The sequence below is a fragment of the Halichoerus grypus genome, chromosome 1, assembly GCF_964656455.1.
Source record: "Halichoerus grypus chromosome 1, mHalGry1.hap1.1, whole genome shotgun sequence".
NCBI lineage: Eukaryota > Metazoa > Chordata > Mammalia > Carnivora > Phocidae > Halichoerus > Halichoerus grypus.
In genome coordinates, this window is record NC_135712.1 from 164,032,320 (window position 1) to 164,044,896 (window position 12,577).

The 12,577-nt window shown below is 43.4% G+C and overlaps 1 protein-coding gene across 2 annotated transcripts in view; it reads right to left on the bottom strand.

The window, feature by feature from the left end:
- Window positions 1-12,347, bottom strand: part of MKRN2 (makorin ring finger protein 2) — a 27,873-nt gene extending 15,526 nt beyond the window's left edge. The window contains exon 1 of one of the 2 annotated variants that reach the window (XM_036073581.2): window positions 12,198-12,347. In XM_036073581.2, coding sequence (XP_035929474.1) covers window positions 12,198-12,223 — 26 coding nt within the window. In that variant the 5' untranslated portion in view covers window positions 12,224-12,347. Of the gene's footprint in view, window positions 1-8,276; window positions 8,345-12,197 lie in introns of those variants that run through there. The other variant, XM_036073580.2, reaches the window with a different exon arrangement.
- Window positions 12,348-12,577: the final 230 nt, after the last annotated feature.

Consider the following 12,577-nt stretch of genomic DNA (forward strand, 5'->3'; position numbering starts at 1 on the left):
TTTCAACAACAAATGCTGGACCACTGCAGTATCCACATGGGAAAAAAATGAAGCTCAAACATTATATTATGTGTCTGCTGATGTGATCCAATATGAATTAAGTATAAAACATAGCCTGTGATACATTCTAGCCAAAAACATTTAACTCAAATCCAACGAAAATCCAGATCTAACTCACAGTTTGGGAACAAGCTAAAAGCCATCATGAGAAAGCAATCAGATAAATACAAAAGAAGAGGTGGGATGTGGACCAGGTTTCTTTAACAAGTGTCATGGAAGGTGGGGAGGGGAACCTGAGTTTGGAAAACAGAAGGGTGTTTTTTTAAAAACTTAAATTTACCATACGACTCAACAATTCCACTCCTGGGTGTTTGCCCAAGAAAAATAAAAACATACGTTCATACAAATACTTGTACATGAATGTTCATATAAGCATCATTCATAACGGCCAGAAAGGGACAACTCGTACAATTCCATCAACTGGTGAATGGGTAAGTAAAATGTAATATAGCCATACAATGGGATATCATTTGGCAATAGAAAGGAATGAAGTACTAATGCATGCGATAACATGGATGAACCTCAAATACATTATGGTAAGTGAAATGACCCAGACACAAAAGACCACATTTTGTATGATTCCATTTATATGTAATGTCAAAAAAGGGGGCAGAGGCACCTGGCTGGCTCAGTCAGTAGAGCACACGATTCCTGATCTTGGGGTGGTGAGTTCAAGCCCCACGCTGGGTGTAGAGCTTACATTAAAAGGGCGGCGGGGGTGGTGACAAATCTGTAGGGACAAAAAGTAGATAAGTGGTTCCCCAGACTGGGAGAAGGGGTAATGGGGAATGACTGTGAATGGGCACAAGGGGTCACTTTGGGGTGATGAAAATGTTCTAAAATTTAAGTGTGGTGTTGTACAACTCTAAATTTACTAAAAATCTTTTACTTGTATGCTTAAAATGGGTGAATTTTATGGTATATAAATTCTACTTCCATAAAGCTGTTGAGAAAAATTTAGGGGCACCTGCGTGGCTCGGTCAGTTAAGTGTCTGACTCCTGATTTCGGCTCAGGTCATGATCTCAGGGGTGTGAGATCAAGCTCCCTATCTGGCTCCACACTCAGTGGGGAGCCTGCTTCTCTCTCCCTCCCTCTCTCTCTCTGCTTTCCCCTCGAACTCTCTCTCTCAAAGGAATAAATCTTAAAAAAAAGAAAAAAGAAAAATTTAAAAAGGAGGGAGCTGTGCTAGGTTAGTAGACATTACATAAGGTACATAATAACCAGGTGCAATATTTAGTCCAGGATTATATCCTGGTTTGAACAAACCAGATGAAAAGACATTTTTGGAACAAATGGGAAAATCTGAATATGAACTGGGCATTAGATAAAATGAAAACTTATTGACATGGGAAGTTAAAGGTTAACTGAAAAAAGCAGATTATAAAACAGCATTTACAGTAAAATAGTGCAGTCACTATGGAAAACAGTACAGTGGTTCCTCAAAAAATTAAAAATAGAATTACCATATGACCCAGCAATTCCACTTTTGGATACATACACAAAAAACCCCAAAAGCAAGGACTTAAGTACTTGCACACCCATGTTCCTAGCAGCATTATTCACAGTAGCCAAAAGGTAGGAACAACCAAGTGTCCATCGATGGATTAATAGAGAGACAAAACGTAGCACATACATACAATGGATTATTCTGCCTTAAAAAGGAAGGAAACTGACACATTTTACAGCATGGATGAACCTTGAGGACAATGTGCTAAGTAAAATAAGTCAGACACCAAAGGACATATACTGTATGATCCCTCTATGTAAGGTTCCTACAGGAGTCAGATTCCTAGAGACAGAAGCAGCATGGTGGCTGCCAGGGGCTGTGATGAGGAGGTTGGGGAGTTAGTGTTTAATGGGGACAAAGTTTCAGCTTGGGAAGATGAAAAAGTTCTGGAGACAGACGATGATGGTTCCACAGCAGTGTGAATATATTTAATACTACTGAATTGTACACTAAAAAATTGTTAAGATGGTAAATTTATGTTACGTATATTTTACCACAATTAAAAATTTTGAAAAGAACACATTACATTCTCACTTCGGAAAAATCAATTTTTAAAAATGCATACACATATACATACATGAGTTTTAAAAATCTAGAATGATATATAATTGCACGTTAAGAAAGGCAATCCTTGTGGGTAAGGTATATGATAATTTTATTTTCTTATTTTTGCTGACCTGTACATTCTAACATTTCCACCATGAACATACACTGCTTTTGGAATAATAAATGATTTTAGTTTTAAAAAAATACACATACTGGTGAAGGTATGGTTAAAAAAAAAATAAAATGCTCAGCTCAGTACCTATCTCACAGTAGGTACCCCCAAAAGTTCAGCTCTTATTAAAGTCCAGTAAAGCACAATGGCAATTAAGCTGACCGTTACAAAAGGGACCCGTGCCTTATCACAAAGCATGCAGAGTGCTGAGGAGACACATACCATGAACTGAGAGAGGGTAACATCCCAGAGGAGGTCAGGCCCAAGCACAGTCTGCAAAGTGATGGGGGTGCCAATGGGACAGAGGACAGAGAAGACAGCAAAAAAAATGCAAAGAAGGGAGGCACTGTGAGGGAGTGCAAACAGGCCTGCCGAGGGATGAGGCTCGCGTATCATTTAATTGTGCTCCAAATTACCCTGGTGTCCGCTGAAATACTTATGAGTGTATCTTAAAGTAAGGGATAACAAAGGGCCCGCAGTCAAGTCAACTTAGGAAATGGCAGTCTAGTCTTTCTCAGAGATTTACAAAAGACAGTAGCAGAGGAAAGGTTTTGAGAGTCCTGTCATAAAGAAAACTGTTTACAGGCATACTTTGTTTTATTGTGCTTTGCAGCTACTACATTTTAAAATTGGAGTTTGTAGCATTTACCCACATCATGTCTCTGTGTAACATTTTGGTAATTCTTGCAATACTTTAAACTTTTTCATTATTATTATATTTGTTATGGTGATCTGTAATCAGTGATTTCTGATGTGGCTATTGTAATTGTTTTGGGGTACCATGAACCCTGTCCATATACGATGGAGAATTTAACCAATAAATGTGTGTTCTGACTGCTCCACCAACAGGCCGTTCCCCATCTCTCTTCTCTCTCCTCGGGTGGCTCCCCATTCCGACACACAGTCATATTGAAATCAAGCCAATTAATAACCCGACAGTGGCCTCTAGCTGTTCAAGTGAAACAAAGAGTCACAAGCCTCTCACTAGTGAGGAAGGCATGTCGCAAACTGAGACAGACCAAAAGCTCTTGCACTGAACAGTTAGCCAAGTTGTGAATGCAAAAGAAAAGTTCTTGAAGGAAATGAAAAGTGCTACTCCAGTGAACACACAAATGATAAGAGAGTGTAACAAGCTGAATGCTGATACGGAGAAGGCTGTAGCGGTCTGGAGAGAAGAGAACACCAGCCACAACGTTCCCTTAGCCAGAGCCTAATGGGGAGCAAGGCCCTAACTCTCTGTAATTCTGAGAAGGTGGAGAGAGGTGAGCAAGCTGCAGAAGAGAAGTGTGAAGCTAGCAGAGGTGGTTCTTGAGGTGAAGGAAAGAAGCCGTCTCCATAACATAAAAGAGCAAAGGGAAGCAGCAAGTGTTGATGTAGAAGCTGCAGCACGTTATCCAGGAGATCGTGCAGAGATCATTAATGAAGGTGGTTACACTAGACAACAGATTTTCAATGTAGACGAAACAGCCTTCTAGTGGAAGAAGACACCATCTAGGACTAAGTCAGTGCCTGGCTTCAACGCTTCAAAGGACAGGCTGACTCTCTTGTTAGGACCTAATGCAGCTGGTGACTTGAAGTTGAAGTTGAAGCCAGTGCTCATTTACTCTCTGAAAATCCTAGGGCCCTTAAGAATTATGCTAAATCTACTCTGCCTATGCTTTGTAACTGGAACAACAAAGCCTGGATGAGAGCACATCTGTTTATAACATGGTATATTGAATATTTTAAGTCCACCATTGAGACCTGCTGCTCAGAAAAAAAGATTCCTTTCAAAATATTATTGCCCACTGACAATGCACCTGGTCACCCAAGAATTTTGGTGGAGATGTACGAGATTAATGTTGTTTTCATGCCTGCTACCACAACATCCATTCTGCAGCCAGATCAGGGAGTGATTTCAATTTTCAAGTCTTCTTATTAAGAAATACACTGTGTAAAGCTATAGCTGCCATAGATAATGATTCCTCCGGTGGAGCTGGGCAAAGTCAATTGAGAACCTTCCAGTAAGGATTCCCCATTCTAGATCCATTAAGAACATTTGTGATTTGTGGGAAAAAGTCAAAATATCAACATTAATAGGAGTTTGGAAGAAGCTGATTCTGACTCTCATGGAGAACATTAAGGGGTTCGGGACTTCCCTGGAGGGAGCAACTGCAGATGTGGTGAAAACAGCAAAAGACCTATAATCAGAAGCGGGGCCTGAAGACGTGACAGAATTGCTGCGAACTCATGATCAAACTTGAACGGATGAGGAGTTGCTTCTTATGGATGAGCCAAGAAAGTGGTTTTGTGAGATCTGCTCCTGGTGGAGATATTGTGAAGACTGTTGAAATGACAAGAAAGGATCTAGAATACGACAAACTCAGTTGATAAAGCAGTGCGGGGTTTGAGAGGATAGACTCCAATTTTGAAAGAAGTTCTACCGTGGGTAGAAAGCAATCAAACAGGATCGCAGGCTACAGAGAAATTGTTTGTGAAAGGAAGAGTCAATCAATGTGGCAACTTTTACTGTCTTATTTAGAGAAACTGCTGCAGCCACGCAGCCTTCAGCAACCACTGCCGTGATCCGTGATCCATCAGCCAACAACATGGAGGCCACACCCTCCACCAGCAAAAGGATTACAACTTGCTGAAAGCTCAGATGATGGTTAGAATTTAGCAAGAAAGTATTTTTGAATTAAGGTATGTGCATGGTTTTAGACATAATGCTATTGCACACTTAGTAGACTACAGTATAAACGTTAACTTTTATATGCACTAGGAGACCAAATAAGTTCATCGGACTCACTTTATTGCAGAATTTGCTACATCAAGGTGGCCTGGAACCGAACGTGCACTTCGGAAGCGTGCCTATATAGTTATTACATACACCCTTTCCCATGCTTTTTTCAGAAAAAGCCACTTGAGCTGCAGGGTGGAAGACAGATTTGGGGAGGGCTGAAAGTGTAGTGGGAAGAGCCTATTAGGAGGTTGCTTTGTTTTTTTTTTTTTTTTTTTTAAATGTTTTATTTATTTATTCATGAGAGTCAGAGAGAGAGAGAGAGAGAGGCAGAGGCAGAGGGAGAAGCAGGCTCCCCGCCTAGCAGGGAGCCCGATGCGGGACTCGATCCCAGGACCCTGGGATCATGACCTGAGCTGAAGGCAGACGCTTAACCATCTGAGCCACCCAGGCGCCCCAGGAGGTTGCTTTGTAAAGGAGCTTTATCTGTGAACCTATGTTTTAACTTTATTTAAAAAAACATTTTATGGAAAATCTCAAACATATACAAAAGTAAACTAAAGGGCAGAATGAACTCTCAAGATGTCCCATGCTGTGGCTCAAAGAGGAGCGATGACTTAAATACAGAAGGTCAAATGCTAGGATGGGGACCCCAACTCCAGGCTTCCCAGATAGGCCTGACCTTCTCCCACCACAACTGACTTCCCTGTCACTCTGCCTTTGCCCATGCTGTGGCCCCTGTCAAAAACACTGCACCCCATCTTTCAGTGCACTGAATTGTTATAAGCCGCCTTCCTTTGTGGACCAGCCCAGGAAGACTTCTCACCCTCCAGCCTACTGTGCACTGTCACCCCTTCAACCCAGAAGACTCACTAGTGGCAGCCACACACTATGGTGCTTCCCAGTCCGAGGCCTCTGACCAGAGAGAGCTAGTGCTCTTAAACATATGGTCAGGAACATCTGGTCTCTAATGAAGAAAGCCTGGGAACAGCTTCAGGAAGGCACAGCTGGAACATCACTAAATGTGACTGAACACAGAAAGCCTAAACCTAACCAATTACCTGGCTGTGTCTGGAACTGGAGACAGGCTTAGCAACGGAAGGCAGGCAATGGTCTCTAAGGTAAGTCAGGAAGGCCTGAGAGACCCAGACTGCCCTTTCCAGAGAAAGGATGCCAGATAATACAAGTGACAATTCACGCTGTACTTAAGCCTCTGCGATGGGCCTGGGAGGCTGCCTCAGCTGGAGGCCACAAGATTTGAAGACCTTCAATCCCTCCTTACTCACTAAACATACTTCCAACTTTCCTTACCTGTTCATCTTCCCAAAAGCAGAGGAAGTATTGGCCAGGCCCCCTAACAGTTCCTTTTCTCTCAGGAAAATGAGAAAAAGTATCTAGTTTTTAGGTCTCTCTTGAGTTTAGCTAGCAGTGCCACCTCGAAGTACACCAACAGAATCAAACTTCTGAGCCTACAAAGATGAGAACAGGACCCTATGACTTAAGTGACTATATAGAGGCACCATCCTATAGGGTTTTTCCTAGGTGATCAGCTAGGTTTTTTCCAGGTAACACCCCCTTGGTGGTCTTCCACTAGGTCAGAGGCTATACAGTAACTTGCTTTAAGGTGGCTGTAGGTTAACTTAAGAAAAAAAAAGGGCATAAAACCTGACAAACTATACAAAAGAGTATTTTTTTTAGAAACTTAAAAGGAACTTAAAAAAAATAAAAGGCCTATACCAAAAGGATATTTTTATTCACAGTACTGACTTTAAAAGTGTGCAGAAAAGAGTTAACACAGCAAGTCTGAGCCTGTTATCCTTAGAAAAGCCTATTTACAAGCTGGCCCCTGCCTAGCCTCTGGAGCTTGACTGATTAATAGTTTGCTACATGGTTAGAGAATTTCCCGAAGTGATAAGAATGGCTCACTGTCCTTAAACTCTACAATATGGTTCATGCTGAACATCTGCTTTCCTTCTGGGAGTCTGGAATTTCGGTAGATGCTAAGCAGAGGGTGACCAGCCTGGGCACTGAATCTTTAATGGGCTTCTTTGGGCACATGTTGCTGCATTTTTGTTGCTGGGGGAAGAGTATGCTATGTGACCTTTTATGGGAAGGAGTGAAGGTAGGAAGCCTGCACATAGGTTCCTCCAGATGCTACCTGTGCCTTTTTCCCATATGATCTAGCCATGACTTCTTACTGTATCACTGTAGTAAATCTTAGCCAGCAGTACAACTATACACGCTGAGTCCTGTGAGTCTTTCTAGCCAATCTCTGGACGTAGGGGTGGGTCCTGGGGAATCCTGGGCACAAAAATATATTATACTTCTACAGAGTTGAATAATTCTTCTGAGAAATGCTATAAGACTACATTATTTCAATAGTCCTTAAATATGGCAACCTTTGAAGGTATAAAAGTTCAAAAAAACGTTCAGCACCAAGAGCCAACTCTGAATGGCAAAGGGTATCAGGATTAGTAAACTCATAAATACTGGAAGAGAACAGGCTCAAAGTGGCTATATGAAGAGCTCCACAAAAGTAAGATCTAATAAATACTTCATTAATAGTTTATTTTGGGGAAACTAAACAAGAATAGTTCCTTAAAAGTGTGGGGGAGGATGGGGGTAGGAGACTACCATAGGTTCTTTACCAAACACTATTTGTTAACCAAGCATGCAAAAGGACAGATTCTTAGTGGTGGTCCTACAAGGGTGCCTTTTATAATTCTACCGCCTCCCATAAGTCCTATTCAGACAACCTGCCTTTCAAACTCTACTATCTTTCTCATTAAGAAAACAAATATTTAACCATCAACTAGAGCTTCTAGTTAGTTTTGCCACCTATAAGCTGGTGACTTCATGCAAGGCATTTCACTTCTTTAAGTGATTAAGCTGAAATTTAAACAGCTTCAAAAATAACTTCTAGAGGGGCGCCTGGGTGGCTCAGTCGATAAGCGTCTGCCTTCGGCTCAGGTCATGATCCCAGGGTCCTGGGATCGAGCCCCACATCGGGCTCCCTGCTCAGCGGGGAGTCTGCTTCTCCCTCTCCACTCCCCCTGCTTGTGTTCCCTCTCTCACTGTCTCTCTGTCAAATAAATAAATAAAATCTTTAAAAAAAAACACAAAAAACTTCTAGACCACCATCAGTGCCTTCAAGAAAGGGGAGCATGAAACAAGCGTTATATAAGAGAAGAAACCAGCCCAGTCCTATTTTTGTAGTATATGTCATCATTTCCACTCCCCAGTGACAAACACAAAACTAGCTTGAACATACCTTGCTTGTCCTTTAGGGCATTTTGTCAACCGCTTAGAGATATCCCTCCTCATCTATGTTACACTAAGCTTAATCCAGGCCTCTTTCATATAGCACCCTGTAATGAACTTCCAACAGCTCAATCTTCATGATGGTCAAACCATCCCTTGTATCTTCCTAGAGAAGAATGAAACATGAATTGGGGTGGGGGGGTGCACAGAATGAAGGGGGAAGTGCATAGCTGGAGACCCAGAGTCAGGAGATTTCTGGGGGACACTCCAAAAGGGTCTTTTATGCTAGGTGACCCCCAAAGGACTGTTTCAGACAGTGTAGCTATTATATGTTGCAAAGGACACTGGGTTCACTTCTAGCCACAGAACCACTAGCAGCTCTAGCTGCAGCTGAGGGTTGAGTCAAACAAAATCAATCTAGTTTCTTACATGCCTTTCAACAGGGCATATCTCTAGCAAAATGCTTCTGCAAATCATATCTGAGTATATGGGTAATTTGCATTCTCAGTGTCACTTTTCTTTATATTTCTCTACATATTTTCAGACTTAAATTTTATGGCTGTCCTGCATGTGATAACAGATCTACTGAGGGGGAAAGGGGTTAATGCTGGACCCAGTGGTAGACCTGAAATAAATGTATGAGAGGCAGGGATGAAGTACAGTGTAGTGGTTAACACTCTGAAATCAGAGAACTTGCTATATGACCTTGAGCAAGTTATTTAAATTTCCAATTTCCCCATCCATAATATAATAATTGTACTTCATAGACTGCTGTGGTAGACTACTCTAAGGTTTGGCTGAGACAATGCACGTAAGTGCTTAGCCTACCACACAAATGCGATCATTTGTCGTTACTATCTAATCTGTTAGCCAACCCTGTTAGTTAGGCATTACCAAGTCCATTTTACAGATGAGGAAGTTGTGGCACAGGTGGTACCAGGATCAGAATCCAGACTGCCCAACTCCAGAACTCAAGCTCTTCTACCACTTACTAGCTGATAAGGTCCTTTATATTTTGTGACTTCCAAAGAATTAAAAGCTCTAAGCTTGATGGTCTAAGGAAACAAGTTCTAGGTCTTCACCTAGTGATGATAAGACAAAGAGACCTCTATCACAAGAGGAGGAAGAAAAGAAAGCAGGCATAAAGGCCTTCACCAGCACTTTGAAAACAGATTGGAAGATACAGGGACATGGTTAGCAAGAAGAATCAGCAAAAAATAACCCCCAACTTGAGATTCTGGTTAGAATGGCATGCTGAGATATCAGGAGAGCTGACTGACAGCACAACTGTGTGAGTAGCCATTCTTGCCATTCCAAGCAATAAATATATGGAATGTCTTTGTCGTTAAATTTGGGAATCCTAGCATTTCACATCCATCTCTTGGAGAAACATCTGTGTATCAGAATAGAAGCAAAACTAACACTTCGTGTTGCTGCTATTCAGAATAAGCATGTACATCACATCCCACAGCCAGGAAAACAAACCAAAAAACCAATCTGCACCCTCAGATAAATTAAAATCAGCTGAGCACCCTGTTAAAGTCCGGTCCCGAAAATAAATCGTATCTTGAATATTTCCTGTGAGTTACCAATGTCTGGAGGTAAGACTTTAGTGAATAAGATAATAAAGTGAGAAAAGCTTTTCCACCATGAAATATTAATGTAAACTTGGTACTCTAGGTAATATTGCAGTTTTTTTCATTTAAATGTCTTCTGTTTTGGGGGCGCCCAGGTGGCTCGGTTGGTTAAGTGTTCGCCTCTTGGGGCTCTTGGTTTCAGCTCAGGTCATGATCTCAGGGTCCTGGATTCAAGCCCCATGTCAGGCTCTGAACTCAGCAGGGATCTGCTTCAGATTCTCTCCCTCAGCCCCTGTCCCTGCTCGCGCTCACACACGCTCACATGCTCTCTCTCTCAAATAAGTAAATCTTTAAAAAAAAAAAAAGTGTTCTGTTTATTTGGTGAGGCAATCCTTGTGAGATCTGACTCCTTCAGACCCTTTTGCAAGTAAACTTTTTTTACTTTCTTTGTTTCTGCATGCATTTTCCTTTCAAATGCACATGTGAAAAGCTTTAAAAATTCCTGCAGTGAAGAAACTTTAGCATCTCCCAAATTTATTTGGAGGCCATCCAGTCAATCGAAGTATAGACTCTGATGCCACACCTTGGCCACTTAGAAGCTGAATGACCCGGGGCAATCACTTCACTGCTGAGACTCCATTTCACAATCTGTAGAACAGTGAGGGTTGCTGGGTTACATGTGATATGGCTGGTAGAGCACCTCAAAGAGCACCCAGCACATTGTACGGGCCCCAACAAACAACAGTTAGTACTTGAACAGAAGTGATCCCTCTCCAACATTCCAACCCACTCTTGACTTAATATGCAATAACATCCTGCAGGATGCCTCTGTTTGGGAAACACAGAATTAAAGCTTTCAGGTTAGGCCATCTCCCAGTGCAGAAGGAAAAAGCCAACATGATCCTGATTTAAATTTTTGCTCCTGCATTTAGATGTGAAGTTAGGGGCCAGTCTCAAGTCCTTCTGAACATAAGATTTGTCTATGAAACTAGATACTACACGGAGTTGAGATTCAATTATAAAGCATTATATAAATGTGTACTTTTTTGTGGACACATCTTAAGAGGAGTAACCAGAATGTGCTATACAATTACTTAGAATACTTGCTTCATACAAATAAAAATGAACACACACAGGTCTTCACAAAAGATCTTCTAGCACAAATACCAAGTAAAACTATTTTCTATAGACACTAAGTGCAAATTTCTGACAACTGCTTCATATATGCCAACTGGGCTTTGGATAAACTGTTTGAACAGTTAATATATACTAATACTAACAGAAAACTTTTTACATAGTCAATTATTCATGCTAATGAAGAACAGTAGCAACATAGATGATACTTAAACTGTTTATTCCATAATCAAACCATACGACTGATTTTTGGGGGCAATGTTTCCCACACAGTTTTTCCTGAAACCAATTATTAAAATAAAATTTGCACTCTCCCAAGTATCAGTTCAGTAAGACTAGGCACCCAGTACCGCTAAGCCACAGGTTCGCCAAGGAACGAGGGTGTTACACAACCAAGCTCGTTCTGCTTCACAGGAGCAGTCACAGCGCAGCATCCGGTTTTGAATTTTCTACACCATCCATCCATTACCGTTGTATTTCTCCACGTAAATGGGTGTCTCAGTAAGAGTATCACGTAATCTCTTTCAGTCTGAATGCCCTGCACTGTAAAATGGGCATCATTTCTGCCTAGCAGCGTTACTATGAAGTGTAGTGACAATGAATATACAGCACTTGGAAATATGCGAAGCACCTCACCAACTTCCAGTAAATGCTACCCGCCATTATTATTTTCCGCACAATTCTTACTTGCCGACTCTGCAAGTTCAGGCTGCACAGGAGTTCTAAAAACTCTGAGGAAACGAAGCCCGCTTTCGGGACCCCAGCTTCCTCGAGGCCCTTATCATCGATCAACAACCTATTCCTGCGTGATATCCCCATTAGTAAACGACCACTTAGCTTCCCTTTACCCAAATCTCCTTTTCCAGCTAAACTCTAAGTTCCAAAGGCCCCACCCCCACCCCCGGGCCCCAGCGCCCCGCACCGCCCTGGCTAGCACGCCCTTCCAGCCCACAGGCCCCCGCGCTGGCGTCGCCCGGGGGCTCGGCCGCAACACACCGCCACCCACACGCCGGGTGCCCGGCTCCGGCCGCAGCGCGAGCTCCGCGCAGAAAAGCGGGACCGCGAACAGCTGAGCAACTTCTCAAGAATCCGCTCCAGCCTCAGTTTCCCTGGCGGTGGGGCTGGGGTGCACCGGCCGCCAGGGGCCCGGGGGAGGTTGGGGGGCCGAGGGGAAGTGAAGAGGCCTGACGCTCCCGGCCCCCGCGGCTCCGCGCACTGACCTGCAGGTGACCTGCTTGGTGCTCATGGTGGTCGGGCTTGAGGGCCCTCGTCGTGCCGCCGCCTCTAGCACTCGCCGCCGCCGTCGCCGCCTCAGCCTCGGCCCTGCCCATCCCGCGAGGCCGCGTCACGCCGGCGCACGCCGCCCCTCCCGTGTGGCACCTTTGTAGCGCCGGTGGGAAACCTCGTCGCCGTCATAATTGGTTCCGCCTGGGGGCTGAGGCCGGGCCGACCCCCCCCCCCCCGGCCCCCCCGCGCTCCAGGCCAGGCATTTCCGAGCTTCCCGGGCGGTGCCCGACCGGCACCCTAGCCCTCACCGTCTTCCCCCGTCCGGTCCTTACAATCGCCTCACTCCTCACGAGGCCAAGTTCCCGCCTCTCCA